Consider the following 18,090-nt stretch of genomic DNA (forward strand, 5'->3'; position numbering starts at 1 on the left):
CTTGAGAATCCAATGGCTTATCCATTGCTCCACCTCCTGGACCACTCGACGTTTGTTTCTATCATGAAGAACTAGAAAATATTAAAGGAAAAAAGAAGCCTATGCTGTTAAGTGGTTCAGCAGCATTGAGGTGACTCTTCAGTGCGACAGTCAAACGGATTTGATATGCATTCCCACGGTCTACACCCCACGAGTCATGTGACCTGGGCTTCATTAGCCCATCTTCTCCTGTAGAAATTGCAGTGACAGACTCAGAGGGTGTGTGTGGGGGGTGTTAGTAGTGGTGAAGCAAGTACTACAGGTATCATTTTGTCTCCTTCCCTATCTCCACCTCCCCTCCTAATTTCTCTGTCCTATCAAATAATTAATTTTTTAAAAGTTAAATGATTAACAGGAGGGGTACATCTGTCATGCAGGCATCAAGTTCTAGCAATAACCCTGGTGGCATTTAAAGGACAAAAAGGAACTGCACCAGACCAGGGCAAGGGGAGAGGCAGGGGAGACAGGTGGTAGCCTGTCTGTAATGCGGCCAATGGGCAGACCATAAAAAAGAGGGTCTCAAGAATCAGGCCGTGAGCCATGATGGGTTCTTTTTTTTATTATTATTGTTGATGGTGTCGTCGTTATCAGATAGGACAGAGAGAAATCGAAAGAGAGGAAGACAGAGAGGGGGAGAGCAAGACAGACACCTGCAGACCTGCTTCACCACCTGTGAAGCAACTCCCCTGCAGGTGGGAAGCCGGGGGCTCGAACTGGGATCCGTACACCAGTCCTTGCGCTTCGTGCCATGTGCGCTTAACCCGCTATGCTACTGCCCAACTTCCCCGTGGTGGGTTCTTGAGATGCAGCAAAAGTACTATTTGTGTGTGGAGTGGGGATGGGGGTGTGTGTGGGGGGTAGACATCATAATGGTTATGCAGACTCTCATCCCTGAGGCTCCAAAGTCACAGGTTCAATCCCCTTGTACCACCATAACCCAGAGCTGAGCAGTGCTCGAGAAAAAATGGGGGGTGGGGGGGCAAAAGAAAGGACTAGGGCCAGGTGGCAGTGCACATGTTTCAATGAACAAGGACCTGGTATGAGCCCCCAGTCCCCACCTGCAGGGAGAAAGCTTTGCGAGTGGTGAAGCAGTGTTACAGGTGTCTGTCTCTCTATCTCTCTCTCTGATCCTCTTCCCTTTCGATTTCTGGCTGTCTCTATCCAGTAAATAAATAAAGGTAATATAACACTTTTTTTTTAAGTACTGTCTGTAGAACCCTAGCCTAGAAGGAGTATATAAATGAACCGGAGAAGAAGAAAATAGACTAGCACAAGACCAGGGGAAGGAAAGAGAACACCCCTGTGGGCTCGAACTGCGTGAATGAGTTCTCTGGGCCTACTTGGCCTCATTTCCCCCTGGGTTGTCTGCCATGCTGCCTGGAGGCGGAGACACCCACAGGAGGACTGGAAGGATCTGAGTGGCCCAGGGCCACCATGCCTGTCTTGTGGAATCTTTCAGTGGGGCAGTATGACTGACAGACCATAAAACTCCCTTTACTTTGCAAGCCTTATAACTTTATTTGCATTTTTTAAAGACAAACGCACACATCTGCCAATTCTATAATACAAAATTATATATGTTTAATAACAAATTGAGACATAAAATCATACAAAATGAAAATTGACTTTAACCTCTCCTCTTCAAGGGTAGACACAAACGTCAACCTCACGGAAGTTCAGCATGGTGACAAAGGCCCGCGGCCCCGGGGGCGGGGTTCTTTGGGGACTTTCGGAACTTGCTCTGCAGGAAAACTCTCGGCACACACAGGCCTTCTTTTTTATTTACCGTCTCACGGAAAACATACTCATTCACCACTTCTTCATAGCCCGTGTCCGCAAAGAGCTGAGCGAGGAACTCTGGAAGACAAGCAGGTCAACAGTGCTCAGCCCCGCCGCTCAGAGGACCGAGGCAGACACTACTGCAGCTGCTGGTAGTGGGCTTCATCAGACCCCAACCATCAGCGGGCTTCATCAGACCCCAACAGCGGGCTTCATCAGACCCCAACCATCTTCTTAAAACATTTTTTTTTTTTTTTTTACTTTTTACCTGCTATTTTTATGGTTTTAGTTTTAATGATAATAGCTCACTTTAGAAGCCAAAAGATGAGTTAATTTCAGAGCCTGGGAGGGCTGAGCTCATGGCCCACTGTGCGTCAGACCCTGGTTTTCTATCTTCACACCACAGGGGAGCACCATGGGTACTCCACAAATGGTGGAGTGGTAATCTGGTGTCTCTCCTTCCTTCTCTCTCAAAATACAGAATAAAAATTGGACTAGCTGTGACCACAGAGTGTGAGCTCAGGGATACAGAGGTTGGTTACATAGGCTCTTGTGCTGAATATGGGCCCTAGATCAAATCGATGGGGTTTACAGTTAATATTTCTATACTTTTTCCATATTTGGGAGCTACTCTCTTCTCTGATCCAGCTTTCTGGTCCTTTTCCCAACTATGACACCATCTCCCCACACAATACCCTGGGTCCCCTGCATGCTAGCTGTCAGACTCAGGCAAAAAACAGTAAAGTCATGGGCCCTCTGGGATAGACCTAAACTAGACCTACTAGCTTTTTTCAAAACGGAGACCCCAAATCTTATCTTTAGGTTCATGATTAGCCAGCAACTTGTTTGGCTTTATATGTTAACTCTCTTTTCAGTCACCAGGTTCCAGATGCTACCATGATGCCAACCAGACTTCCCTGGACAGACAATCAGTGTGTCCTGGAGCTCTGCTTCCCCAGAGCCCTGCCCCACTAGGGAAAGAGAGAGGCAGGCTGGGAGTATGGATCCACCTGTCAAAGTCCATGTTCAGTGGGGAAGCAATTACAGAAGCCAGACCTTCCACCTTCTGCACTCCATCAAGATCCTGGGTCCATATTCCCAGAGGGATAAAGAATAGGAAAGCTTTCAAGAAAAGGGAAGGGATATGGAGTTCTGGTGGTGGGAATTGTGTGGAACTGTCCCCCTCATATCCTATGGTCTTGTCAATATTTCTATTTTATAAATAAATTTAAAAAATAATTTTCTTATAAAAATGGCTTTTTAATAATTCTATCAAAAATTTTGTATTTGAAAACAGATCTAATCTCCTTTATAGAAGATTTCATGCCCTTGTGACCAGGAAAAGTTATCTAAAGGCATTATACTGTCCTATTTAATTCTTACTGAAGCAAGTTTCTTTCTCTCTCCCTCCCTTTCTTTTATCCAGAGCTCTGATCAGCTCTGGCTTATGGTGGTGCAAGAGACTGAACCTGGGACTCTGGAGCCTGAGGCATGAGAGTCCAAGCTAAGTTTCTGATGGCGATCACCACTCCCGCCTCAGCTGGCATCCACACAGCACAACAGAGGCTGTCTGGGCCCACAAAGTGGGCACTGCCACTGGAGGATACTTGTGAGCTTGCAGGGTTAGGAGCTGTGTCTGGGCTGTCCAGGTGCTGGGTAAGTGGCATGTGTTGGACAGCGTGTTCCAGGGACCTGTGTATGTGTGCTAAAAATAGACACCACCCCCTGCCCCCGCAACAGCGCTGCAGAGGTAAAGCAGTCAAGCAAACAGAATCAAAGCCAGACCCACTCATCTTACCGTCCGTAAAAAAATACGACCTGGTTCCATCTTGTCTAACGTAGAAGTTCTCTCCAAGTTTGCTGCCAGCCTTAAATCTGAGCATGGCGTGGTCGTGGAGCCCATAGTCGCGAAACAGGACACTTCTGCCTGGTTTTAACACCTGTGAAACAAAAGCAGAGCTGAAGATAGAATCTTCAGTAACTTCACACTTCAAAAGTCTTAAATGCCTAATCTTTATGAAAGGGGCAAGGGTAAAGTACCCAGATGAGGGAGAAGGGCCTGCTAGTCAAAGGTGGCTCCTGTCCAGCTGGGCAGCGCCCCATCACACTGTGGGGAGACTTGCTGAGCACTTACGCGGCTTCTTTGGAAGGTCAGGCCAAACATCACACCAATGAGAGTTAAAGACACTAGTCAGGAGTCCTGACCTCATTCTCCCAACATTTTATTAGTCCTATTCTAGTAAATCTGACTTTGTAGTCTATATATATATAGTCTCTCTCTCTATATATATATATGTATACACACACACATATATCCTTACTCCCTTTTGTTGCCCTTGTTGTTTTACTGTTGTAGCTATAATTGTTGTTACTAATGTCATTGTTGGATAGGACAGAGAGAAATGGAGAGAGGAGGGGAAGATAAAGGGGGAGAGAGAAAGACAGACATCTGCAGATCTGCTTCACCGCCTGTGAAGCGACTCCCCTGCAGGTGGGGAGCCAGGATCCTTTCTCCAGTCCTTGTGCTTTGCGCCACCTGTGCTTAACCCACTGCGCTACCGCCGGACTCCCTCCCATCCACAGTCTTTTTGGTGGTGGTGGTGGGGGGGGGATGTCATTCTGACCATTTATCCGCCCTAGCTGGCCTGACTGAGTCTCAGCTCTGGTTTCACTATGCCCCAACTCCGTGTGACTTGCCCATGGAGTTAATAACTGACACATTTTCTCGCTGGGTCAGAGTGTGGTGACTATGTGGTGAGATGACGAGGTCGACACTGGATGAACAAGTAACATGTGCAGCCGTTGAGAGGCTAGCGCCAAAGCGGAGGAATAAGATCAGCAGAGTGGGCGTAGCTGCCCTGACTTCTTATGTGCGCTCCAGTATCAAATGCTGTGGCGCACACTTGCTTTTTGTGTGGAAATTATTCAGCCTGCATCACAACAGTAAGAAAGAGTGGGCTTCAAAGGAGGCACTAGTTTTACTCGATCCTCTTCTAACCCGCCACAAGAGGGTTTTTAAGCTGGACATTTCCATGCATTGTGACAGATTTTACTGTAGGCTGATGTAGCCATATTTAAGCTGGACATTTCCATGCATTGTGATAGATTTTACTGCAGGCTGATGTAGCCATATTTAAGCTGGACATTTCCAGGCATTGTGATAGATTTTACTGCAGGCTGATGTGGCCATATTTAAGCTGGACATTTCCATGCATTGTGATAGATTTTACTGCAGGCTGATGTAGCCATATTTAAGCTGGACATTTCCATGCATTGTGACAGATTTTACTGCAGGTTGATGTAGCCATATTTAAGCTGGACATTTCCAGGCATTGTGACAGATTTTACTGTAGGCTGATGTAGCCCATATTCCTAAGAGAATCCAAAATACCACCCACAGTATTTTCAAGTGTGCCAGATCTTCTCAATTAGTCAATTCTTATTAAGAGTAGCACGCATTTTAAATACTGCCAGTGAAGAACTTTTTAAAAACATTCTTACCTTAATCAGAAATGCTAAGTTTAAAACTGTGAAAACAGAAGAGGAGAAATTCTGACAAAGTCAGCTCCCACGAAAGGACTTCTTTCCAGAAGGAAGGGAAAGCTAAGTGGACTGTGGAAAGAACACTCACTCAGGAATTTGGCAATCTTGATTCAAATCCCAGTTCTTCTATTAACTAGTGGAGTAAATAATTTCATCCTCTGTGCTTTCTTGTCTGTAAGATAACAATTACAATCCTAATGCCTCCTTTGGCCAGAGCACTAGACAGGTAACTAGCCACTTCCCAGTATTCTGTTTTTTTCATTCTCTCAACAATTCCACGAAATTGGTAGGTCAGGTTTCAAGTAATCACTTTACAGGAAGTGAGGCTTACAGTCAAAGTGACTTGCCTGGAGGCTCAGCCAAGGTGGCGGCACACATAAGGCTGCCAGCCCCGAGACTCTAGTTTTCCAACAACACATTTCTTACTTTCCACTCTTATTTTAAAATGAGGCCATTTTAGTGTTTTTCAGTTTATGTACTTTTTAAATTTCTCTGATGTTAACATCCTGGGGTAATCAGACCTACATCATAATAGCTGATGTCCATGAATATTCATGGAAGACCTCAACGCTGCTTAAAGGGTCTCTTACTAAAAAAAACAAAACCAAAAAAAAAGGGTCTCTTACTGCCAAGGGCTAAGAGACTGCTGATGCTGATGACTGCCTGGTGGAGCCACCAGATGTGGACTGGAACCCGTGAAGCCAATTGTTTTTGGGATTGATTTTTTCCCTTGGTATAATGTGCCACACCTAGCTGGATATATACATACCTAGTGCAACATGATATGTCACCTATATTGTATGTTTCCACTTCTGCCCTCATCATACCCTGCCTTTGCCAAACTCCTTCTTTTGCCAATCTGTGCTTCGCTGTAGTTGTATCTAACACCCGCTTTTTCAACTTGATGACTGCACTCATCACCTGGTGGAAAGTGAACTAAAGATCACAACTCAGCGAACAGAGGTGGCGTGATTATTTGTCAACTGTTCTAAGTGTACGCTCTACTTCTAAAGAAATCAGAAATCTATTATATGTGTGGTTCATGTAAGAAAGATGATCAGTGACCACACACACACACACACACACACACACACACACACACACACACACACACACACACACCCTCAAAGAGCCTCAGCACAGCCAGGAAGCTAGCTCAACTGGTAGAGAGCAAGCTCCCACGCCCAAGACTCCAGTTTGAGCCCCAGCACCGCCAGAACCAGAATGGTGTTCTGGTTTCTCTTTCTTAATGTGAGTTTTTCTGTCGATCCAGTATGAAATAAGTGAAAAAATAAAGGGCCCTGGCACTACATGAAAAGTGTGACAAGTATACTTCAAGCTATAATGAAATGCTTATAAAGTACCCCTGTGAAAACTCCAAACCTATAAATCAACATTTCCTCAATACAGTGACTTAAGGGAGCAATTTTCTTGTGTATTTAACTTGCCAGGGAATGAACCCAGGGCCAGTGACATCACTGAGTGGCTTTCCTGGACTTATTTTTAATTAGAGAGGAGAGACACTAGGAAACTGCGTCTCAGGGGTGGAAGATGAGGTAGCTTGTTCTGAGTCATGTGACTTATATGCTTTCTTCCTGAACACTACAGCAGTCTCCCACTTAGCGACCATTATCCCAGCATTTCCTAAGTAATGAGTGTGAGGCTCAGAGAGGTATAGGTACCTGCCCCCACAGGGGTGCTAGGCTTTGATGCTTGGCCCGACGACTCTAGACTGTGTTCCCGACTGCTGAACCACACTTCCTCTCACCGCACCGCAGGTCTCCACTGATCACAGGTAACTGAAAATTCACCCTTATTTCAAAGGCTGGTTGAGCGCTGAAGAGCAGTGACGATCACCATACAGATAGGAATTCAGGTGAGTGTTTTACCCCAGAGAACCTCTCTTTAGACACTGACTACATAGTCAGTCTAGTGAAATGAAGAGAACCTGAATCTAGACTGCGTGAGAGACTCGGCGCAGAGGGAAAGCAAGCAAGGTCAGGGCAGCCAAGTCTCAAGTTTAGGCTTCAGGTCACTGACCTTGTGAATGTTTCGTAAGACAAGGCGCATCTTATCAGGGTGAACAGCGGAGAGGACAAATATCAACATGACAGCATCCACCGACTCTGGGGGCACATGTTCGAGAAGGTCGTTTGTAGTCAGGTCACACTGGAATACCTTGCACCTCTCTGGGTTATATAAAGGATTTTGCTAGAAAGGGGGGAAAATAATTTAATGTTATGTTCATGTTGGCACAGAAGGAAAAACAGCACTCAAAGAAGCTCTCTTATTTCTACTTGTGTACTATTGCATTGAAATGAACCATCACTTGGTTACTGAGTGTACTGAGTAATGAATTATCTGCACTATAAAGTGTGTAGTACAGAATACTGCTAAGGACAAGATTTCATTTAGCAAAGCATTTGCAAATGAGAAGACTTCCTGAATGATGACAATCCCAAACTGGCCTCTGCTTACTTAATCTTCCTTTGAACCACCCACCGCAAGCCCACTTAGGGAAAGAGAGAGGCAGGCTGGGAGTATGGATTGACTGTCAACACCCATGTTCAGCAAGGAAGCAATTACAGAAGGCAGGCCTTCCACCTTCTGCATCCCACAATGACCCTGGGTCCATGCTCCCAGAGGGATAAAGAATAGGAAAACTATCAGGGGAGGGGATGGGATATAGAGATCTGGTGGTGGGAATTGTGTGGAATTGTACCCCTCCTATCCTATGATTTTGTAAATGTCTCCTTTTTTAAATAAATAAATTTATTTATTAATGAGAAAGATGGGGGGGGGGGACCAGACATCACTCTGGTACATGTGCTGCCAGGGATTAAACTCAGGACTTCATGCTTGAAAGTCTAATGCTTTATCCATTGCGCAACCTCCTGGACCACTAAATAAATAAATTTAAAAAAAAAAGAAAATTAAGAAAAAAAAAAAGCTGGAATGGCAAGTATGGGCTTCTTGATGAAACATCAAAGAACAGAGATCAAAGAACAGCCAGTTATCTGAAACCTGCAGAAAGACAGCATCTACAGGCCTGTTTCTCCGAGGCAGAGCCTGCAGACTGGGAAGGTCAAATTGGAGAAGCTGTCTCTGGGGCCTACATCACAGCACCCTGTCTCTTTCCTTATATATATTTATTTATTTAGTCTCCTCTGTTGCCCTTTTTTTTTATTGTTGTAGTTACTGTTGTTATTGATGTCACTGTTGTTGGATAGGACAGAGAGAGAAGGAGAGAGGAGGCTAAGACAAAGAGGGGGAGAGAAAGAAAGACACCTGCAGACCTGCTTCACCACTTGTGACGCAACCCCCCTGCAAGTGGGGAGCTGGGGACTCGAACCGGGATCCTTATGCCGGTTCTTGTGCTTTGCACCATGTGCGCTTAACCCACTGCGCTACCGCCTGGACTCCCAGCACCCAGCACCCCTCTTAATCCGCATGAAGCATGGCCTCAGGCACAGAGGATGGTGCTGGTCCATTCCCCCTCCTCCCGCTGAGAAGGAACAGAAGAGAAAACTACCTGATTCCTAAAGAAGTGAGTATTATCAAAGGCACACCCATGAGACAGGCCTAAAGATACAGATAAAATCTAAAAAATAGAACACCAGGAAATAATTCCCTTGGGGCAGGGCACCCAGATGAGTGTACACAGTGCCATCTGCAAGGTCTTGGGGTTCAAGCCCCCAGTCAGTCCCCACTTTCTGGGGAGAAGCTTCCCAAGTGCTGAAATAGGGCTGCAAGTCTCTCTCTCTCCCTCTCTCCAGTTCCCTGTTTCCTTTCAATTTCCCTTTGCCCCATCAAATAAAAAGAAAGAGGAAACTATAGCTACTGGGAGCAGTGAGTTTGTCGTGTAGACACAGAGTCCCACCAACAGCCCTGGTGGCAACGAAATTAAATTTAAAAGGGGGGGGGGGGGAGCTGGGTAGATACCATAATGGTTATGCAAAGAGACTCTCATGCCTGAGGCTCCAAAGTCCCAAGTTCAATCTCCTGCACTACCAAAAAAAGCCAAAGCATCAGTGCTCTGGTAAAAGAAGAATTCCATTTTTAAACACCCTACCAACATGATTCCAGTAACAGTAACAGCGGATCACAACTAGGAGAGACCAAGGAGCCATCATAAAGGGAAGACAAAGAGCCAAGAGAAGTGACAGAATAAAATCAACAGAGTCTGATGTCCTCAGCAACAACCAACCAGCCTCACAGGTAGCTATGACAACAGCAGAATTCAAACATGGTGCAAAGCCTGACTAGGTCATAACAAATGTCACCTTGGTATGCGCTGTCTTATGCAGCACATCCCCTTTTCAACAAGAAAATACTGGGAATGTAAAAACAGATCATTTCTGCAATGAGACACTGTAAAGAGAATCAGTTTGAGCAGCCTGGGAGGCGGCATGGTGCTAACTGCTGGCTTGGAAGCAATAAGGCCCCAACCTTGATTCCCAGCATAGTATGTGCCAGAATGATGTTCACGGGTGTCCTCTCTCTCTCTTTCTCTCTCTCTCCCTCTCCCTCTCCCTCATTAGTAAATACATCTAAAAAAAATCAATTGGAAATCCTAAAAAGCAAAAAACAGTAATAAAAAATGAATTCTAGGCGGGAGAGATAGCATAATGGTTATGCAAATAGACTCATGCTTTAAAGTCCCAGGTTCAATCTCCTGCACCACCATAAATCATAGTCGAACAGTGCTCTGGTAAAGAAGAAAACTTTCAAAAGGCTCCAACAGAAAGAAATCAGCAACCCTGAGGACAGGACAAGAACTATGAAAACTGCAAAGACAAGAAGGAAAAAGAAAAAAGTAAAAAAAATACATCCAGGAGCTATGGGACAGTAGTGAATTGGAAACCCAGGAGGAGAGAGAATAAGAACTGAAGAAATACTTACATATCAAGGATATTTATCTAAAAAAATGCTGCCGGCCAGTGCCTGCTTGTTGCAACAGGGATGGTGGTGGGGCCGCAGGGGCCTGGCCTTTTATCCCAACCCACAGGCACTGACCCTAGGTAATCAGAGACAAGCATCGTGAACAGACACAGAACACGTTGGTGTGATGCTAAGGCTTGGCTATTGTGTCAGGAGTTCAGCATGTTCTGCATGAAAGGAGAGAATGCATTATTTCCCAGATCACTTAGTTACACCCAAGCTTACAGCAAACTTTTTTTAAAAAGCTAATACCAGCAGTTTGCTTTTATAAGCCTATGTTTGTTTGCCTCCATGGTTATCGTTGATGCTTGGTGCCTGCATTACAAATCCACTGATCCAGCCCCCGCTCCCCCCCCCCCCACCTTTATTGAATAGGACAGAGAGAAACTGGGAGGGGAGGGGAGATGGAGACAGGGAGAGAAAGACACCTGTAGACCTGCTTTACCGCTTGTGAAGCAACCCCCCTGCAGGTGGGGAGTTGGGGGCTCAAACAGGGATCCTTGCGCATCATGCCATGTGGCTTAACCCAGTGTGCTACCCACCCAACCTCCAGCCTAAATTGTTTACCATAAAGTCTAAACTGCCTAATTCTGCTGTGAAACTGACCAGCAGACGGCACAACAGTCAGGGTCTGAGGATCCCCAGCTGGACAGTGGTGATACAGAGCAGAGTGTCTTATCTACTGTATAACACCGGCTTCAGAAGGACATGGCGGTCACTTAGCTGATAGAGTATGGCTAGTACTGATGACTGACAGTACTCGAGTACCAGTCCTTTGTTTTCCAGAGAGTATGGCAAGAACATTTAAAAAGAAGAGTGAGGAAAAGCATGACAGGGCTCGTTCAGGGAGCAAAGTGAGGTGAGAGCATGAGCAAGCCCAGGGAAATAAGCTACATGTCTCAACCAAGGAAACTGAAAAAGAAGTCCAAATACCAGGTCTTAATAAAGCATTCACAAATATATACGTATCTATGACCCAAAATTTTCCAAATTAAAAGAAAAAAGGATAAACAGTATAGATGATTACAGAACTCAAAAACAAGTCATAAAACCAGGCACCTCAAAAGGAAAAGATTAATAAATTTGACACGGTAACTTAAACACCATCACAAAGTAACACACAGCAAAGTTGAATAAACAGGAAGAGAAGTTTGCAGCAGACTATAAAGAATACATCTGAGAAAGGCAGACTGGTGGTAGCTCACCTAGCACAGCACTCAACGCTAACAGTATCCAAGGACCCAGGTTCAATCCCCTAGCCCCCACCTGCAGGGAGGAAACTCCACAAGTGGTGAAGCAGTGATGCAGGTGTCTGTGTCTGTCAGACTCTGACTCTCTCTCTCCCTATCCCCCTGTTACCTCTCAATTTCGGTCTCTATCCAAAAATAATAATGAATGTATCCTAAACGTAGATGACAGAAAAATGGGCAAAGGCTATGAACAGAAAATTGCTACTGTAAGAGCTGGCACACGTTAGATTCTTGATAAATACGTGGAATAAAGGAATCTAGAAGCGCAGCACTAAAGTTTATGCATTATTAATACTTCAACTTAGTTGGCTATAAGTAATAAACAACATGATAGGAAGAGGTAGCCAAGCTCCTAGGATTTTTCACACACTTTAAAAAAATTTTTTTTAATAATTTATTTATTTTCCCTTTTGTTGCCTTTGTTCTTGATTGTTGTATCCTTGGTTTTTCTGTTTGTTTGTTTAATTGTCTTAAAAGCTTAAACCAGGAAGAACAGAAGCAACCGGTGGCACAGCTCTATACAAATAATATCAAAGGACATAAATTATGGTGATGCTGTGTATGGTACAGCAAATCCTAACAAAGGAATTTTTCAAAGTTAACCCAATTGCCAAATAATATGATTATAGCAATAACTATCTATTGCCTTCTTAAATGCTAAGACATCAGGAACCTCCCACTTCCTCTATAGAGCCTATATTTCCCCTAGTCCTGGAACCTCTAGGGTGGGGCTCACTTTCCCGCATGCTTCTCTCAATTCATACCAAATGATATTGCATCTGCTGATCCCAACCTAATCAACACAATGAGTACCACCTCAGCACGCTTCACTTCAGACTGTGTCCAGAGACATCAAGCGTGGAATGTCAACCCTTCAGCCTCGTTACTCGGGTGAGACCTTTCCTTTCATAGGATTCTCTAATTCCACTCCAAATGGAAGCAAAAGTACACAACAGTCTACAGTGAGTCAGTATAAAGTTCATAATGAAATGGTATCTACTTAGACTTAGATACCCTCCTCACCTACTTCCTATTACAGTTCTCTCACTCACTTCAAAGCTAACCAAAACAAGGACTACAAAAGCTGAATAAAGGCAAGAGACTGGCATACTTTAACGATGACTCTTTAGTCACTATCAGGCCACCCCATCAGCTGGGGCCCTAGTCAGGGAGTCCTGGGATTCCCACACAGACACGATGGGCCTAGACCTCGAATAGATCCCTCTCTCCATTGTTACCGGTCATTTCTACCAGGAACAATACTATAGAGCCATTTGTGGGCCCCTATAGGACCTTGCCCTCAACTTGGATCAACAACGGTAGAGAACGTTCCATCCTCCGAAGGGAGGCTGGACAACATACTCTATGCTCCACCTGAGGAAGATGGGTCCTGAAATTGGGGCAACTTGAAATTTTCCTACTCATGACCACAAAATGTGAGCTCAGATCTACAGGGATGCAGAGGTCACACAGGATCCTAAGCTGAATATGGGCCCCAGGTCACATCAAATCGATGGGGTTTACAGTCAACAATATCTATATATACCTTTCCCATATTAGGGAGCTACTCTCCTCCCTGATCCAGCTTTCTGGTCCTTTTCCAGCCATGACATCATTTCCCCAGACAATAACTGGGATCCACCTGCATATCACATGTCAGGCTCAAGGAAAAAACAAACAGAAAAACTATAGTCACAAGCCCTTTGGAATGTAACTGAAATATGCCTACTAGCTATCAACAAAACGGAGACCCCACCCCCAACCCCCAACTCTTCATCTGCACTATTCCAGCCTTTAGGTTCATGATTAGTCAACAACTTGTTTGGCTTTATATGTTAACTCTCTTTTCAGCCACCAGGTTCCAGATGCTACCGTGATGCCAACCAGACTTGCCTGGACAGACAACCCCACCAATGTGTCCTGGAGCCCTGTTTCCCCAGAGCCCTGCCCCACTAGGGAAAGAGAGAGACAGGCTGGGAGGATGGATCAACCCGCCAACACCCATGTTCAGTGGGGAAGCAATTACAGAAGCCAGACCTTCCACCTTCTGCACCCTATAATGACCCTGGGTCCATACTCCTAGAAGGATAAGGATCAGGAAAGCTATCAGGGGAGGGGGTGGGATACAGAGTTCTGGTGTTGGGAATTGTGTGGAGTTGTACCCCTCTTATCCTATGGTTTTGTCAATGTTTCCTTTTTATAAATAAAAAAATATAAAATAATTTTTTATATTTTCCTTTTTGTTGCCCTTGTTTTTAATTGTTGTTGTAGTTATTATTGTTGTTGTTACTGATGTTGTCATTGTTAGATAGGACAGAGAGAAATGGAGACAGGAGGGGAACACAGAGAGGGTGAAAGAGAAACACCTGCAGACCTGCTTCACCACCTGTGAAGTGACTCCCCTGCCGGTTGGGAGCCGGGGGCTCGAACTGGGATCCTTACGCCAGTCCTTGTGCTTTGCGCCACCTGCACTTAACCCGCTGCACTACTACCCACTACCCACCCCTCTTCTTTCCAGCTACATGTAAGTACAATTACTTGACTTTTGTTGGCTTACTCACATCAACTCCCTACAACCCAGTTCAGGCTGCAGCTGACGTCAAGAACTGATGACAGCAGATGATGTGGAGGTGTCTCTCTTCCTCCCTGAAGCTCCTCGTCATTCCCTGACCCTTTTAAATACCTTGCCCTTGGTTTCCTAAATAGGATGGAGTTGAAAGACTTGGTCTCCTGTTCTTACTTTGGTCAGTTATAAACACTTTCTGCCCTTCTCCAAGCACTAACACCTCTATGCCTGACATTAATTAATGGGAGCAGGTGGTGGTGTGGGGAACTGAGCATCACACTGACACACGTAATGCCAGGGTTGAACATGGGACCTCAAGCTTGGAAGTCCAGTGGCCTAGCCAATAGCCCACCATCTGGGCTGCCTTTGCTTTTTTTCTCTTTTCTTTCCCTTCCTGTGCTTATCCTTAACTGCATATTCCTACATATCAGGTATAGGATCACAAACTGAGGCTTCTGGTAACAAAGACATTATTTCTTGCCCAGAGATTGGGGGGGGGGGGAGAAATGCCCAGTATTAAATACTGAATGGGAGACTGGTGAGGTAAGTTATCACATGGGGTACAAGCCCGGCCATGTGTGCAGCCCAGGTGTAAGCCCTGGCAACTCATGGGAGGTGTCAGGACAATGTGGGGGGGGGGGGGCACCAGTTCTCTGGTCTCTCCCTCTATTTTTTTTTTTTGAGATTGCTCAGCTCCAGTTTATGGCAGTGTGGGGGATTGAACCTGGGACTTTAGGGCCTCAGGCATGAGAGTCTTTTTGCGTAATCATTATGCAAAATCACTATGCAAAATCTTTTGATCTATCTGAATGAAAGTCAACCTGGGAGAATTGAAACTGTATGCACAAGATCTGGCCAAAGAAAGAGAGCAAGAGAAAAAGAGAAAGAGAAATAAAGGAAGGACTTATTTAAGTCCGTGAGGAAAGAGGTCAAGGGGGAATATTTTAGACTAAGGAAAATTAAGATACATAATGAAATAAATGTAAGATGTACCCTTGGTGAGATTCAGCTATAAACAAAATCTGGAAAAATAAATAAATGGAATCTGGATCTAGAGAGTAGTATTTATGACATGAAAAATTTACTTTTTTTTTCGTTAGATACAGAAAAATGTCCTTAGTTTTTAAAGATGCATGTGGATATATTTAGCAATAAATTATCATGATATCATACCTGCAATTTACTTTAAAATGATTCAACAAAGAAAAAAGACTCTGGGGGTGGGGGTAGATAGCATAATGGTTATACAAAGAGACTCTCATTCCTGAGGTTCCCGTCCCAGGTTCAATTCCCTGCACCACCATAAGCCAGAGCTGAGCAGTGCTCTGGAGAAAAGAAGAAGAAAAAAAAGGCTATGAAGCCTAGTGCTGTACTAAATCCCGGTATAAGTTCACAAGTGTCAGTATGGTCTTTTTTCTTCTTTTCTGACTAAAGTTGTGTTTTTATATACTTTCTTATGTGTATAAACGGCGAAACTGCATGATGGTAATCGTGGTTAGATTCTGGGAGTGGGCAAAGTCAAGGATGGACATATGACTGTAGCAGACAGGTGAACATGTTTAAAAAACAGAAACAAACTATCAGAAAGGAAATGTAAGAGTCAACATGGATAGTGCACCAACCTTGACGTGTTCAACTGCTCTTGGGGAAAAATCACAAGCATAGGCAAAGATATTCAGATCTTCTTCTAAAAGTGGGAACAGACAGTTCCCAACACCACAGCCAGCTTCTAGGATAGTCAACTTCTGATCTTCAAACTGAAGAGAACCCAAAGTACACAACATTGTTATGATGAAGAAGCAAGCCAAACTAAAAGGTCCAGAACACGAAAAACACAACCTCTGTCCCCCAGGGCAGACACTAGGAAAAATGATTACCTAGTAGCCGCTACTGATAATTCACTTGCTGTCTGGACTGGAAGGCCTTGGGTGGCAACAAAAGCTTAATGGCTAACGGAACAGACTTTCAGCCTAATCTGTCTATACTCAAACTGAGACTCCTCATGGTTGTATTCCACCCTTGGCCAAATCACTTAAAACAGTTCTTGTTCTTCAACTACATCTGCAAGTGTTGATGAAACTAAAAGCTAATTCACAATGTTATTGAAAGACAACATAAGTTCTAGAATTGTGGGAAGTATTGATCATTACTGTTGAATCTATGATACTGAAGCCCAGGAGGTGGTGCAGTGACTAGAGTACTGGACTTAACAGTATGAGGTCCTGAGTTCAATCCCTGGCCTCACATATGCCAGAGTAATGTTCTGGTTCTCTCTCTCTTTCTTTCTCTCTCAATAAACACTCTTTAGGGGAAAAAAAATGTAATACTTACAACTTTTAGATCAGCTTTAAAGAAAAAGAAAATATCCATTAAGTTCTCTCTCCTATGTATGACTACTCATTCTGGGAACTGCTAAAACTATTTGAGACCAATAGTCTCAATTAATTAACTGACTCAATTAATTCTTTCTGATACATTTCAATGTATTTTGATAGGCTCCTTCAACTGTCCATTTCACATTCTAAGTAAGTCATCCCTCCAGCCCCCCTTTTTTACACATTTTTTAAAACTTCAGTGTGTGTGAGAGAGAGTCCTATCGGAGCACCCATCTGCTATTTTATGCCGCACAGCCATGCACACCGGGGTCAGCTAGTGTACCTGATGTGCCATGCTGTGGTGCTGTGGTATTGACTATCTTTCCCTCTTGACCCCTTTCTCTACCGAAAAAAAGTCAGCTCTAAGCAATGAAGCTCCAGTGGCAACAATAAATTCACGCGCTCTATCACTGGTCGTGTCCCCGACCCCTCCCCCCTTTCCCCACACATTTTCAATGAACAACAACTCACTTAAGATGTCAACTTGTGATCTGGGAGGTGGTGCAGTGGCTAAGGCACTAGACTCTCAAGCATGAGGTCCTGAGTTCAATCCCCAGCAGCACATCTACCAGAGTGATGTCTGATTCTTTCTCTCCTCTCTTTCTCATTAATAAATTATATATATATATATATATATATATATATATATATTTTTTTTTTTAAAGATGTCAACTTACCTCCCTACATGATCTGAGTTCCTCAAACTCTCGGGTGGTCCAATGTCTATCCTTGAAAAAATTAGTACTATTTCTTTTGTAAAAAAGGTCCCAATTCTTTTGAGCCTCTTTTTCTAGTTTTTGCTGTTTAAAATCAGACACTAATATTTGGTCTCTTTTCAATTTCTCTGCTTCCTCTGAGCTGAGAATCCTTGCCTGCAGCCCTTTGCTTTGAAGAGAAGCCATCTTCTAAGTTGATAGCAACTATATTTAACACCACGGAAGACTGTCCATTCCTCAAGAGCCAAAGAATCACAGCTGACACTGCTGGCACAGGTTCAGAGACACACAGGCAGGGTTTTCTTACAGGGGATCCTCAGGTTGTATTGACTTCTATCTCGGGCAGCATGGTGTGGTCTTAAGGGGGGTAAAATGAGATTCAGGCTAATGGTTCTAGAACAGTCCTTTAACCGTACACGAAACCCCACCCACCAGAGGAGAGGTCATAAAGACCTCAGCGCAGACCCTGCCCGGGGTGGGCTCACAGCTCCTTCCCGTCCTCCTGTGGGTGTCTCCGTGCCTCCAGGCAGCATGGCAGACAACCCGGGGGAGATGAGGCCAAGGAGGCCCAAAGAACTCATTCACGCAGATCTAGCCCACAGGAGTGTTCTCTTTCCTTCCTCCGTTTGTGCTTGTCTATTTTCCTCTTTTCCAGTTCACTTATATACTCCTTCTAGGCTAGGGTTCTACCAACAGTACTTAAAAAATTTTTTTAAATATCTTTATTGGATAGAGACGCAATGAACTCTGTAATTCCAATCTGAAAAGGAAAAAAAGTCATCTGGTGTAATAGACGGTTTCGTTCAGAATAAAGATACTCCCGGGGGCACAAGGGCCCTAAGTTCGCGCGCTCGGACCCCACCTGCAGGGGGAAAACTTCA

General features: G+C 44.4%; 1 protein-coding gene across 2 annotated transcripts; it reads right to left on the minus strand.

The window, feature by feature from the left end:
• Positions 1-1,532: 1,532 nt before the first annotated feature.
• METTL6 (methyltransferase 6, tRNA N3-cytidine) lies at positions 1,533-18,045 on the minus strand. Of its 2 annotated transcripts, XM_016191072.2 has the most exons (6): positions 17,795-18,039; positions 17,171-17,566; positions 15,741-15,875; positions 7,402-7,572; positions 3,617-3,758; positions 1,533-1,896 (listed from the first exon to the last, which is right to left on the minus strand). In XM_016191072.2, exons 2-6 carry the CDS (start codon positions 17,393-17,395, stop codon positions 1,706-1,708), a joined length of 864 nt encoding a protein of 287 aa, XP_016046558.1. In that variant the 5' UTR covers positions 17,396-17,566; positions 17,795-18,039; the 3' UTR covers positions 1,533-1,705. The 2 variants fall into 2 exon arrangements, with proteins under 2 accessions (XP_016046558.1, XP_060036818.1); XM_060180835.1 differs by lacking the exon at positions 15,741-15,875 and having other exon boundaries at positions 17,795-18,045.
• Positions 18,046-18,090: the final 45 nt, after the last annotated feature.

This window comes from Erinaceus europaeus, chromosome 21, assembly GCF_950295315.1.
Source record: "Erinaceus europaeus chromosome 21, mEriEur2.1, whole genome shotgun sequence".
NCBI lineage: Eukaryota > Metazoa > Chordata > Mammalia > Eulipotyphla > Erinaceidae > Erinaceus > Erinaceus europaeus.